The sequence below is a fragment of the Pezoporus flaviventris genome, unplaced genomic scaffold (assembly GCF_033815535.1).
Source record: "Pezoporus flaviventris isolate CSIRO_AGI_PZ_B2104156 unplaced genomic scaffold, CSIRO_AGI_Pfla_v1 ptg000037l, whole genome shotgun sequence".
NCBI classification, from domain to species: Eukaryota; Metazoa; Chordata; class Aves; order Psittaciformes; family Psittacidae; genus Pezoporus; species Pezoporus flaviventris.
This window is the reverse complement of record NW_026892585.1, coordinates 8,784,598-8,798,942: the sequence shown is the minus strand read 5'-3', so window position 1 is coordinate 8,798,942 and position 14,345 is coordinate 8,784,598. Positions and strand designations below refer to the sequence as shown.

Genomic DNA, 14,345 nt, shown 5'->3' with positions numbered 1-14,345 from the left:
TCTGCCTTATTTCTGTGCTTTGCTAGGGTGCCTTGCACTGATATTACATATACCCTTTTGCTCAGCCAGAAATCATACATCTATATGACTGCAGCAAATATAAGTTGAACATGCTGTCAATAAATCAGGTATCAGTAGTAGCAGAGCTAACATCACCAGATCAGACAGTATAAATATTCAAGACGGGTGACTAGTAATGGTAGGTGCCTGATTATGAACACAAACACTGATAACTAATTGCATTACTCTCACTGCCCAAGTGAAGGAGCTTTATACCTTTGCTCACCTAACTGACCCACTGCATAGGCTGTCATAGCCCATATATGTCTACAGTGACACAGAGGGACAGCAAAGCACAAGCCTGTGTCCTGAACTTTGGCTTAGGGAAAGCGCCATGAAGCCAACCTCAGGTATGATGGTTGGCTAGGGCTTGTTGTGCTCATTCTGCCCCATCCTTTCCTAAGTAAAGTCCTTTGGTCTACCACAGCTCCCACCTGGGGTTGAGTACCATGTGCAAATACAGCAAGTAGTGGTCCAAGATACTGTCTCCTTAGGTGTCTGTAGAGCTGTGAAATCTATGGCAAAGAGAGAGTGAGGAAAGCTGATAGCCCTGAGTCAATGCACAAAGAATGTGCGTTGCATCAAGGGTGCGGCTAAGGGGGTTTCTTCAGATTCAGCCATCTCCTGCTGCTTGCATCCAAAGCGGACACAGATAGAAATGATAAGAGATTGCAACACCACAATTCTCCTAAACAACTGCAGCTACCAGTCCTTATTTGGACTATCAAACGTAAAAGTAGTCAGCCTTCCCTTATATCCACTCCTTATTTTGCATTATGGAGATAACTCTGCCTTAACTCACTTTTCCACATGAATTCCTATGTGATACTCAAATTAAAACAAAGACACACAGAAGGTGTCTATATAAGCAAATTCAACACTTTCAGGACCATTCCTCAGCATGTAAATGAATTGCCACAGAATAGCCTGTGTCCATCAACATGATGAACTCTAAGTCAGCCTCCAGATTGGTGTGGTTATATCCAAACTACCTATCACAAGCAATCCTTGGCCTCTGCTACCTCTCAAACCATGTTTGGGAGAATACTAGCCAGCCTTGCCTCAGACTGTTGGTATAATGAATAGCATGGATGATCTAGCACATGTGCAGGGAACACCGCCTGAATAAGTGACCAATATGGACATGATCATACCTGTTTCCCAATATCTTGAAGTAAGCAGTTCTGTTTCTAACTCACATCAGCATGTGCACGTTCAATAACCAGAGTATCTCAGTAGGCAGATTTTCCTTTCTAGCAAAGAAAAAAAAAGGCAAGACAATCATCAGTTCTTTTCTCCCAGCCCTTTAAGACAATAAAGTCTCAAAGTATAACCCTAATAATTATAAACACCTTATTACTTGTTGCTTCTCTATGACTCCAGAGATATGCCATTGAAATCATTAACCTGCACTTGCCACATGAAAACTTGGGCGATAGCAAAGTTGTCATTAACAAAAATGGGAAAAGGAATTTTCTGTCACGTACTTTGAGGTTGTGTCCCCAAAGCATTTTAACCACAGAGTAGATGGTTGTTTTTATTTAAAGCAAAATAAGTCATAATGCTTAAAAAAACTATCACATTTTATTCAGCACTGCATAGCTAAAAGAAGTATGTGGCAAAAGCTGGGCAATTCAATACGATTAATCTAACCTATACCCCAGAGATACTGCAAATGTGCTTAAACAAATCCCACAGGGCATGGCCAGAAAGCCTTTTTCCCTTTATCGTATCTCTAACTTCCAAAATTCTTCTCAAGTAGATGTTTTCTTCAGCATGTTGGACACCGATCAAATATGACTGAGCAGAAGAACAGGTTCTGGAGACCAGAGAGGTCATGCAGTGCCTCACTTCCCAGCAATGGCATCTTGATTTTCTAATGAGGAGGAGCCAATGTAAATGCTCCTGAGGAAGGCCCTATGGCACTTTGGCTGATGTAGCAATGTACCATATTGAACTCCGAGAGTTGGGCAAGTAATGTCATAATGGAGGACTGGATCTGTAAAGCAAAGCAGCCAGTACAGAGGCCCTGACATCCTCACTGCCTGTGTCTCTAGGCATTTTAATTCAGACTGCCTCCCTTGTGATCCTATGGACTGAATGTCCATTACTGGTTAAGGTGTGGTATGTATGGCCCTGGAACACACCTATCAGTTTAGCTCCATCTGGAAGAAACACAGGTTATGTACCCCAGGACCATGGCACAAAGAGGATCACCTTCAAAACCATACTCACGATCCATACCAACATGCTTTCACAGATGGATTTTGTTTACACTCTTCCTTATTTCCCTTTCTCTTTGCCAATACCCCTGACCGCAATCTGCTGTTCCTAGAAGAAAGAAACAACAATAAAATGTTTGAATTCCTAGGAAGTTTTAATCTTTGGAAGGCAAGATGGGACCTGGATCCCAGCTTCAGTTTTTGAGGTTTCCAGACTGCGCTGACCCCAAACCCAGAACATAAACAAACCCAGTCTTTAACGGGTTACCCAGAAAACCACTTGATATGAAAGTGGCAGTGGGACGAGAATGCCAAGCACTTCCCAGTGATACTGCAAGATAACCTAGATGAAGTAAAACCATGGATAGTACAAAACATACATAAGACCTGCAAGGAACAGAATCGGGTGCTCCTACTGGATCAAGGGAAAGTTACTTCATCCACAAACTAAATAATCAAGGGCTGGCATCACATTTTATGTGCTGTCAAAACACAGCTACAAAAAGGGGTTGAGAGGGGTCACCTAAATGCTCTTGAGCTTTTTCTTCCTTCCTATGCATAACATGATCCCCAGCACACCTCAAGATATCTGTTTTATCTCTAGTCCCTGGTATTTGCTTCTTGATCTCCCAGAAGCTTTGATGGCAGTACTCCCTTTCTGTGCAGATGGATGAGCAATTCTCCAAGCATTTCAGTAAACCTTCCAGAGGTAATTAAGATATAGCTGTCTCCACAGCTTCCTCTTCTCCAAACTCAGGTTCAGACCTTAAAATCCCCATGTGACTTGCCACTGAGAGGATGAGAACCTCTAACCAATTCCATACGCACACTCCCACCTCCATCAGACCCCCCAGCTATCAGCATGTGATAGCCTTCACTACTGGTAAGAACACAATATCCTGGTGTAATAGAAAGTATACCATAAAATAGCTCAGGGATATAATGAGAGGGATATATGAGAATAAAGTGTGTCTTGTCATTTTTTTTTTCTTCTAAAATGGGTCAGATTAGGTAGGCTACTTCACATTCTCCATCACCCCATCTTCAAAAGCAGCTCCCCAAAGTACAAGCTCCTCATCATTTGATTTTATGCATTACTTCCTTTCCCAGCCACTTCTGCAGAACTAGAAACCCAACTCATTTAAAAAAATGAGACCCAGCACAAGAGCATAAACTTCTCCAGACCTGCTTCCTTCCTGACCTCACTGCTTATTTGATTGTAAAAGAACTGATGCTGCAGTTTTCAAAGAGGCAACTGAGGACCACAGTTTCTATTCCCAGTCTGTGGGAGTGGGAAAGTGACTTCGGCATAAATACATGCAACTTGATACTTTACATGTATTTTAAACCAGCTCCTTTTTCTTTAAAACTAATTTTCTCTGAAGACAGAAATTTATCACCAGTGACTCAAGCTTCCTCAAGGTTTTATCGGTTTAAACTTCAGTAATGTTCTTCCTTTGTGTATTCATGCTACATTGCCTAGCCTTCGTTCACCCAGCGAGCACTAGCTAATGCAAACTGATACTTGGCTTTTCTGGTTTATTTGGGTGACTGAGTGCTTTTTCATTATATGCCTTGTTCAATCTATTCATTTGAGGCAAGGGTCTTGTGGGAATTGCAGACAAGTCTGCAAATGGATGAGTGCCTTAAAATCTTGCCTGTTTTCTATATGGTTGCAGCAGAATGAAAACAAATGGCTGGGCCTCTCAGCAGTGGAACTACAGGAGACTGTTTCTCTTCAAATGATTTTGTGCTCTCCCTTTGCTGCCTGTCATCTGCAATACCTTCTTGTGCCCTCCAACGCCAGCAGGATCAGAGGCAGCCAGTATGGAGATGTATACATGTTAATTGGCCATGTGGGCTGATGGCGACAGAGCTGCTGAGGCTGCAGCCTCTCATCTCTGCCTACCACCAGGTTTCACAATGTCCTTGCTTTTCCATGGAATATGGTTAAAATTAATTAATAGGGACAGGGAGTTATAGGCGGAGTGACTGCATGAATCTTGCTTCCAGGCTAAAAAATCAGGAGTTGGCAAGAAGCTGCGATTGCCTGACTTGGAACAGTTGAAATGTGTCCTTGATGTCTTTGCTAGTGCCTCAGGAATAATGACAGGTGTAGAGATCACAGCTCCATCACCTTATTTGAACTGGAGCACACTGAATGCTCTCTCTCGGCTTTAAGTTTAAAGAGACTATATCAGGACATCAGTGTGGTCCAAGGTTACCAAAGTTGTTATGGAAAATGGGAGAGGCATATGCGCCCCACGATCCTGATGTTTCTCATTCACAGATCTGATCCTGACCTTTGTTTTTATCTCTGCATCTCACCCCCGAAGCTAACATAAAGCGCAACAGAAGCCAGACCTACTTGAAAAAGCCCACACAGAAGTCAGAGGGCTTCCCTGCAGAGTTGGCTGCTGCCTCACATGGACTTCCCTTGGGAAAGGAAACCAAGAAGGTCATGTTTCATGTGCAGTGCTCATGCAGAACAAGAAGATTGACCATACGTGGATGCCAGGCTTATCCAAGTATAGAGAAGGCAGCAAGGCTAAAACAAGAACTGCAATGAAAAAGTCTCAAAACCACAACGGGAGCACATCACTGCCTTTCTGCGAGACCTGTGCAGCTGATGAGTGCAAAAAGCTAAAAAATCTTTCCCAAAGGAAGTAAATTCCTCTGCGTGGCCTGAAAAATTAGATGCTGAAGTAGGAGTTAGAGCTTCATAAGCCGTGAGCCTATCTGAGCCCAGCCTTCCCTCTGTAAAATGGGGATAACCAGGAGCACAAATAGCTAAAGTTGCAAGAATAACAACTCAATAACAACTTGGTGCTTTACAGCCAGAGCAGGCTTTAGGAATGCTAAATATTATTAAAATCTTGACCTTTCACCATGATTTTGGTTTGGTATATCCAAGAGGGTGTTTGCTGTTTGAGGGAAGAGCTGCACTCCCGTTTCTTAAGCAAAGCTTCATCCCTGAATTAGAAAGGTGGCAAAGCCGACGAGATACAGCATTGGCATTACTGCTCCGTTTATGCTTAATTACTGGTGTGGTGATGGGAGCTGTATCAATCTATCCAGTCCAGTAAAGAGCTGTTACCACAGGCTAGTTAACCACTACATTAATACGAACATCTGACACTTCATTTTCTAGAAGGGATTAGTACCAGGGTAAAAGCTTGGGGGAGGCCACTGTTTGCATGCATGGGGCGGGGGAAACAGAGCCTTTGAGCAGCAAACCCCACGGTTTCAGCTGGTTTAGCTGCTTCAGCCTTCCCCTTTCACCCATCATGTGCAGCCCACTTACACTTACTCAGAGCTCAGTGTGAAGGAGGGCAATGAACTCAGATTCTGCTGCACAGTGGTTGCGTGTGTGCCCATAGGCAGGTCCAAAGCAGACAAATAATTCACCACTGCTGGTAACCGGTGTGGAATGATGTATTTGCTTTCTTTCCATTTTAAAACTAAAATCCAGCCTGAGCTTTTTTAATAGCAGCATTTATCTAGGAAAGGCATTTGTTTACTTTAGTGCTTGTAGAATTTGTCAGAACGACAGTCTGGGAAATAGAAAGCCTTGCCTTATTCACAGAACAAGTAGAACAAGTCCTGCAAGCTCTCTTCCAATGTTTCACCAATATGCCTCTACTCAAAGCTGGCAGATCAGACTTCATATTCAACACAGCACAGACCTTTTCTTTAAGGTTAAGAATTAAACACTGCAATGTCTTCATAAATCTGGGTCTAATACACATAACTACCTCCCACCCAAATAGCACCAGCATTGCTCCAGGCACCAGTTTTGTTGGGGACAGGGCCAGGACATTGGGAAACTTGTGCTGCTGACACTTGCCCAGAAGAGCAGAGGTCGCCAGCCATCTCCTGCAGGTCCCATAGCCCATACTTGACAGCAGTGTTATTTTACCACTTTATTTTTGCTTTTCTCCTCGGTGCCTAGCTTTGCTGTGGAGCTCATTGATGGAGGATCTCATGATATATGTCAGGAAGACATAAAGAGCTCAAATTCACTGAGGGCTGTTAAATACAGTGACACAAATGCAATCATGGTCTCAGGGAACATCTAACACCACAGCAGCCATTGGGATTGGATGAGATAGGGAAAGAAAGGTGTCGTGGAAGCACTGATTTTAGTTTGACACAGTACAACTGCTTTCTGAATTAATACTGGCAAGCAAAAGTGGAAGTCCTTAGGCACTGATCCCCAGCTTTTCAGGTGTTTATATATACAGAACAGCTCTTCCTCTGGGGAGGGAGCAGCCCTCATCTGCCACGACCAGAGCTAGGTTTGAACAGCAGAGAAGGATCTTTCCCAGGGTCAGCTCAGGAGCTGCTCTCTCCCTGAGCTCATGGAGTGTGAGACACACTCTGTCCAGCTATAGAAAATGCCTGTTGAGTGACAGGGGTCTAGGGACTGCCAGATCCCTGGGATATCTATTAGAGGTGGGTGAGAATTTGGGTTGAGTTCCCCTGATTTGGCTCTGATACCAGGCTGCCACCCACATGCCTCTGGCTGTTGGCTGTGTAAATCACTCCCACATGACACAAACCTACCCAGGATCTGTATACGTGGGATTGGACTGGCCCAGAGGAACAGGAGGGGAAGAGACAATATTTGTGCCTAATGTTATGGGGAAAGTCTCTAAAGCTTGACCCCGTGTTAAGTAACACTTCATTTCACTAGGAGCTTCCCTGATCTCAAGGCATTACTCATGGAGGAGGGACTTAACCTACTATGAGTAAAAGCTTTGGAATCTGGTGCTTGATGTGGAGCACTACCTTAGCAATCCTGAATATGTAAAACTCTGCTTTGTACAATGCATGCATGGTATTAGGAAAACACTGCATAACAAAAGAGCAAAATAAGGAAAGCAGTGGCAGCACTTCAGTCTACCTTCAAGCTTGCCCAGGTTAACAAAGCCCTGCTGATTTACACAACTGTAGAACAAGCTCTTAATCTCATTTTCCAACAAATCACAGTAACAAGATGCTGACAAGTTATTTAAGGAATGTGCTCCTCTCAGAGCTTATCAAACCTATCCGTAAGTACATCCACGTGCAGAGGCATTGCAATCTTGAAGAGCACTAAAGAGACCAGCCTCCATAGGCACACATATGGTTTCCACAGATCATAGCAGTGTGTCACAGAAGACAAGGATACTCAGAACCATTAACACTTGCTGCCTGGCCTTTCTTTATCCCAGGCAGCAGATTCCTCAGAATAACTTACCACAGAGGTAGAAAGGTGACAGCATTTTATCTCTGAAGACTTGCTTTGCTGCAGAAGAGCAGAGCGTGTAGCAAGACAGAAAGCTCATTTTCTGCTCTGCACTGCTGGGTATGCCCAGTGGTCCATCCTGTCTGCTGGTACCACTACAAAAGAAGAGATCAAACTCATCAGATGATAGCCTCATGAATTATGTTTGTAACTGATCTGAGGCGTGGGCAGAGTTGTAATGAGAAGGAACGGAGTCTGTTTCAAGCTTGAAAGAAAGAAAGATGGGGAAAAACCCCACCAAACTCTTAGTTACTTTTGCTGGAACAGAATTGGGTTCAATGACTATGCAGCCTAAACGTAATAAGTGTTGAAATTAACTCATGTAATACATCACAAAAATACACTAAGGTTCTTTGACTACTTTAATTTCATATATGGCTTGCAGTTCACAATCTACAATGAGATGCGAGAATGTGATCACAAGAGCTGAGAAACAACTAGAAACACCCAAGTTATTTTAATGAGCAAATTCTGCAGTCTACACCATATTATCTCACTAACTCCACTCGAAATGAAACAACGTCCAGTCTGAATATCTGCTCAGTTCCTGCCCTATGCAGAGGTGTCAACAGGAGGGCACAAGCTGATTTTTATGATGTGAATCAAACCATTACTTCTTAAGTTTCAGCAGTGGATTGGTCCCATAGATGATATAAAATAAAGACCATCCCTGCCCTAAGGGATTTGCAGTCTAAAAAAAGACCAAAGCAAAGCGTTTGTCTCTTGCAAAGTGATCTATTTTGTTTGTTCCTCGAGTTTGGAGGTTGGCACAATTGTCATGCAAATGTTAGCGTTCTGCAAGAAGCTTAGTACAGGCTGCACTGATAATGCACAGTTTCAGTTCTTCCATAAATTGTTTTGTCCAAGAAAAAGAGAAAATCAAAAATAACCTTTCCAGTCTGTTCAGGCATTTTGAACTTGAAACACTTCATTATTGGTTAAGAATGATTTTTATTTCTACATGTCTTTTAATATTGGTCCTACAGAAAACATTTTATGGACAAAATGTGTCACTCCCAGAAGTGATTCTTTCTACATTTTTTGTCCTACTGAAAAATTTGGGAGAAAAAAACCTATTCTGAAGGAAAAAACCCAAAGCTGAGAATGGCCAACAACCTGCTCATCAGGAAGCTCTGCCACGCTAACCAAAGCTAATCATGTCAAGAAATAGAGCTCATTCTAAACAAACCCACAGCAAAGCAAAGGGCTGGACTAATGGTCAAATCGGGTCATCCACAGGACTCTGATTTAGCATTCCAGGTCATAATTGGGTCCATGACCACCTGCTTTGGTCACTGGAAATGAATGCAGTTGGACTTGGCCAGTCACTCTGCCAAACATTTGCTAAAGGATGCACGTGAGGGCTCTTGTTAGCTGGTATTTGCTGTTCAGGCTTTAGTTAATGTAAATTATTGCTGAGCTTAAAGTCTTGCTGTCAGTAGTAGCAGTAGTGGCAAAGGTCCTTAGGTAAAGAAATACAATTTCCTCTCTCTATCGCCACAGGGCTTTCTGAAGTACAACAGCATGAGAGCATGTTGATAATCTGCAATTCATAACGCTTCCTACACAGACAAGGAAAGAAAATGTAACATGGCTTAGTGGAGACTGCAGCCTTTGTGTCAGAAACCTGGTGTCCTGGTCATACCTCTGCCAATGACTTGCTCTGTATTCTTCAGCAAAGGGCACAACCTCTGACCCTGCACTTCATTTTCCTTTAGATAATGATATCTACCCTCACTTTATAAACTATCTTAAAATATAAATGCAAGATGGGATCATTACGGGGCAAGCACACAAACAAATACATACACACCCAGAGCCATAGCGATACATAAAATGCAGACGCTCCCATGCACAGAAATGTACTGGTAACCTTAGGCTACCAACTGAGTCTGGGTGGTACTGCTGGTATTCACAGAGCACACACTGGAATAGCTGTGCAGGTCTGCATAGGCAGCCAGGGAGCCCTCTTCACACCATGCTGGCTAGCATTGATGTTCCCGGGCATGCTGAGCCATTTGGGATAACTGGCAGCTGCCAGGATGCTGCCGCGTGAGCAATGCTGTGAGCTATTCCCTAGTGTCAGAGGAAAGGGTCTATAGCCACAGCAGGGAAAAAGGGAAAACTGTCCCACTTTCTAGAGAGATGGGATTTTTATTTACTTATCTATCATAGCTGCTATCTCCTTTAAAGCCCTTATGCAATTAGCAGGAGCCTTACTAGACTAAATGCGGTGTGGCTGGTGGCCAGGTTCCAGAAGTGTGCCTTGTTCCACACTCTGCAGCGGCGAGTGGCCACATTTCTTCCATGTAGTTTTAAATTGCTGTGTTTGGAAAAGCAGAAATGAAAAGTCCTGGGAGGAGAAAGGAAACAAAAGGAAAACCACTTATGGAGAATATCGATTTCCCTGAGTTTAAGTGCAATTTTAGAAGCAATCTGAAAATAGTTCGTTCCAGATGGGCCCACGCTTCGTAGTTTTTGCCGAGTCCTCCCACAGGATATCAGGTTATTAATATTGTTTTATCAGAAACAAATCTCACAGGCATATTGTATCCTGAGTACATGGCACTGCAGCTAGCTCTGATAGAGCTTTACCCAAGCAATAACCCCTTCACTGTCTGACAGACACCTCACAGCTTCAAGTCTTACAGCAGCTCACATGTGGTACACAACTGAGTCTTGTTTCATGTATTGCTTGCTGTATCACCTGCACACTGAAGTTAAACTGTTCTTCTTGAAAAGAAATAGCTCTAATGATACTCCTGCTCTCTGTGAACTGAGCCCTTCTTCCAGACTTCATGCAGGGTTCCTCTCCAGTCTGATGCTGGTTGTTTCAAATCCTCCTTGCCAAGCCAGTTAGCACAGACTGAACAACATTCGTCAAATTACTTTCATCTGCAGTGTTCTGGTTAGAGTCATAAGCTGAATGTTACTGCATCCCAGAAGGAAGAGGTATACGATACTTTGCTCCTCAGTCTGCCTGGTCTTTGCCCAGATCTGAGTTCAGTCCCATGTGAACAGGGCTGTTTGTGAACAGAAGCAGTACCATGCAACTTTGGACCTATCCTACCTCATAAGCAAGCCTCAAGTTCAGAAGTTATTCAGAAGCTGTTTGTAGCAGTTCTGTAAAATCAAAACAACACCAAATGCACCCAAGCAACAATCGAGGCCTGAACTCAAGCACCTCAGCATGCTTTTGGCTGTTCCATAACCAGACAAATCAGTCTAATTTCTCATTGTGTATATTCAAACAGGAAGCTACTCTGCAAGCTACAGGATTGCATCTGACCCTGAATAAAACTGCTGCTTTATCACGTAATACAATCCTAAGCAGACTTATAGGAGACGTAAAGTTTATTTCATATGCAGGCAAATAACTTTATCACTGTCTAACTTGCTTTATTGCTTTGTCTTTCAACACGTTAGACATCACGGGATCTTCCTAAGGTTCTCCTCCAGCAGCATCTCCTCCCTGCTGCTACTAACCCTTCAGGCACTGCTTCTCATTTGGTGACTCCCAGTTACCAAATATAAAAGGTCCTTCTGACCCGGTTTCTGAGAAGAATCAGTCTTGTTACATACTTGAAACTGCCCACAAAGAGACAGAAATGTTGTGCAGCGAAAAAGATTTCCACTGAACTCCTCCTCTTCAAATACCAAAGGCCAGAATAATTGACTAGATTTAACTCTTACAGGATTCCTACATATTTATTTAATGAAACAGAAATTTATAGGAAATCAGGTTTCATTCGTACATCTATCCTTGGAACTACTCCTTTTCCTAGCCTCAAGATAGTAATGAATTTTACAGATTTTTCAGAATTGCTCAACAAATGTTTGCAATGGTTGAGAAACGTTCCATTTCCAAAAGCTGTTTCAAGCAAAGGCTCCTCTGCATTTCTTGATGCCTCGTACTGTGTATTTGGTCAGTGTGACTCAGCGCGGGAACATGGCTTCTGCTTCCCTGAATGGATGACTCAATCTGTACGTACGAGAACAGTGCATGAAGAGAACACATCACGTCGCATGTAGGCAAAGATAAGGAGGGAAAGACCTCCAAGAGTTAAGTGTGCTTAGGAATATGAAAGATGCTCTGGAAATATTATTGACTTTTTCTCTACAGGAATATAAAGAGTCTGTGATTTTGAGGAAAAAAAATAAGGTCGTGATCGAATTCACCAGCAGTTTTGATACTTGCACCTTCTTGGCACAAAATAATTTCCTGGTTCGTTTTGGGTTTTTTTAAATGCATTTAATTAATGGATTAGTATTTGTACCTGGAGAAATAAAGCTCAAAGATTCCTGTGCACAAATGTGATAACTAGTTGAGTTGCTTAATGCACTGTAAGAAGAAACCATATGGTGAACATGGTACAAAGAAAATAAGTAGACAATCCACACGCAGCGATTCGTAAGAAGTCCGGTGAGATGGATTTAGCAAACACGCTTGCCAAAATCCAAGCAAACATTCCAAACAACATCAGATTGAATACTAAGCCCACAGACTCCAAGAGATGGAATGACTGCAGGAGAGCACAGGCATCTGCAGCGGGCTGGTCCTTTGCATACAGAGGCTTTCCTTACTAAACATCTCAACAGAGAATACATCTCGCTCTTCAAACGGCTCACTTGAGGGTTTCTGCTTTTGTAAAACATGCAAGAAAGCTTTACCATTCCCCAGTCTCTCACTCCAGGAGGAACAGTTACGGAAGCATGGGTTTAAGTCTGTAGGAACACTAGACCAACATCTGCTGTATTTTAATACTTCAGCAATAAGGTTTTATAGATGCTGGAAAATGAAGACACACACACACAAAGGATTAAAGCTAGTATTTTTCAGTCCAATGTGACTATAATTAGGAGTTCTACATCTTAACCTACTCACTGCCTAGGTGGTTGTAACCTCCTAGTTATTACCTAGAGACCAGGGGAAAAGGAATGTGAAGAAGGAATCCAATAAAAGCCGGGCTGCCTCCTCGCAGAGCCCATCTCTTACGCAAACATGGAGTAGCCTGGAGTACACCCTGACCACAGCGATCGCGTGCTCCAGGCAGAAGAGCCCAATGTCTAAAGAATATGGCTAGCAGGCAAAACAGGTGGACAACTAAACACCAGTCACTCTGCTTGCAGCCACCCCTGCAAGCAAAACATTGTGGGCCACATTTGCTGAAGTGTACGGGTGCCATGGGGTTCTAATAGGCTATATGAAAGTGGCCTGTTGCCTTCCCAGGGCAGAAAGTACCCATCTGTAGAGGCAGTCATTTAAGTCTTACCTCACAAGTGTTTTGTGAAATCTTAAGGATGCTACTTGAGACCCTTACCTGAAAAGTGCTCCCAGGGAATCATTTTAGTTCATTACCAGGCCTGAATTTTTAAATAACACTTGATTAAAAGGTGATTGCATACCAGCACAGACCAATAATTCGCTTCCCACAAGCCAAGCCATATGAATTAAGAATAAAGAGCGCCTATGGCTCTTGTGCAAGACTTGCCAATAGCGCTGCTCACCCCATCAATGAAATACAGTCCTTACCTGGCGTCTTGCTGAACAGGTTGTGGTGAGGCAAACACATCTGTTGAGTGGTCTTGCCCTGAACTGCACAGCTCCAGGATGACAGAGATTGTTTCGTACCATGGCTTCTTCTGAAAGTCCAGGTTGAGGAAGGATAGCAGGCAAATGACGTGCCCAGTTGTACTGGGGCCTAAACCAGAGCCCATGAGACCCAAGAGAGTTTATCTTCTCCCCATCAGGATTTGAACCCTGCAAAAGCACTTGACAGTTGTATGAGTATTCAAAAAACTTCATTCAAATGGTAGAAACGGCTAAAACTTCCATATTCAATCCAAAATTCTACTGAGATAAGTGACTCTCAGAGGGTACAAGTTATATCTCCATTTAAGATGGTCTGTAGCATATGAAGACAGAATTCCCCTAATCAAGCTTTTGCAGGTTGGCTATGGAGTTTTGACCTCCAGAGCATCAATACTTCCTTAAATTTCTTGTAACCTTGAAGTTTCTCAGAGTTCAGTACTCCAAGGTCCTGAAGCTCTTCTCTGTGGGCATTTTTATGATGCTCTCATTTGAAAGGGAACTACTCGATTCCCTATCAAATCTTGCTGTCCGGCATCATTTTATAAAGCCTGACTTATTCTGATGCATGTTATCAAGGTTGTGCTTTTGCTATTCACTGGACTCTTTATATTTCACTTAGTCCATGTTTATAAATAATAGTTTTGACAACAAAAGGAAGGAAGAGGGAGGGGAAGTAATGCCCTTTTCTCTTGGCATAAAAACCCTAAAAAGCCTGAAAAGGTGACCTGTAGACGCAACACTAAAAGGCAAAGAAGCAGAGCCAATACGCATAAGAAGACACGAATCCTAAAACCAATCACACTACTTCTGTGTAGGCTGCAACACCAGATACAGAATTATCTGTACAGATACAGGAAGAAGGGGGAGGAGGGAAAGAGGCTCACCCCTGGGGATGCTCCTTTTCATCTTCCACACAGAGGCTTCTTCACCTCCTACATAAAGTTCAGTTAAGTTGTAGGAGAACTCCTATGCTATTTCTTTCTCTACTTCCCTGTGAAGGCTGGGTTTGTAGAGGGCTCAGTCCAGGGCACGCCAAGAAAGGTTCCCTGAGGAATAGTGTTGGATCATCGCTCAGTTCCAGGAGTCCCAAGCAGGGAGTCAGGTTGCCATACACAGTTCAAAGCAGCTTTTATACAAGAACAATTGCAATCTGTGGCAGACAGCCTTTGAAACTTTCCTT

At 43.0% G+C, this 14,345-nt stretch overlaps 1 protein-coding gene across 3 annotated transcripts in view; it reads right to left on the bottom strand.

Moving 5' to 3' along the window:
* Nucleotides 1-13,281, bottom strand: part of EGFR (epidermal growth factor receptor) — a 178,252-nt gene extending 164,971 nt beyond the window's left edge. For 2 of the 3 annotated variants that reach the window (XM_061464620.1, XM_061464621.1), the window contains exon 1: nt 7,525-7,667. In XM_061464620.1, the coding sequence (XP_061320604.1) occupies nt 7,525-7,612 (88 nt within the window). In that variant the 5' untranslated portion in view covers nt 7,613-7,667. Of the gene's footprint in view, nt 1-7,524; nt 7,668-13,105 lie in introns of those variants that run through there. The other variant, XM_061464623.1, reaches the window with a different exon arrangement.
* Between the last annotated feature and the right edge of the window lie 1,064 nt (nt 13,282-14,345).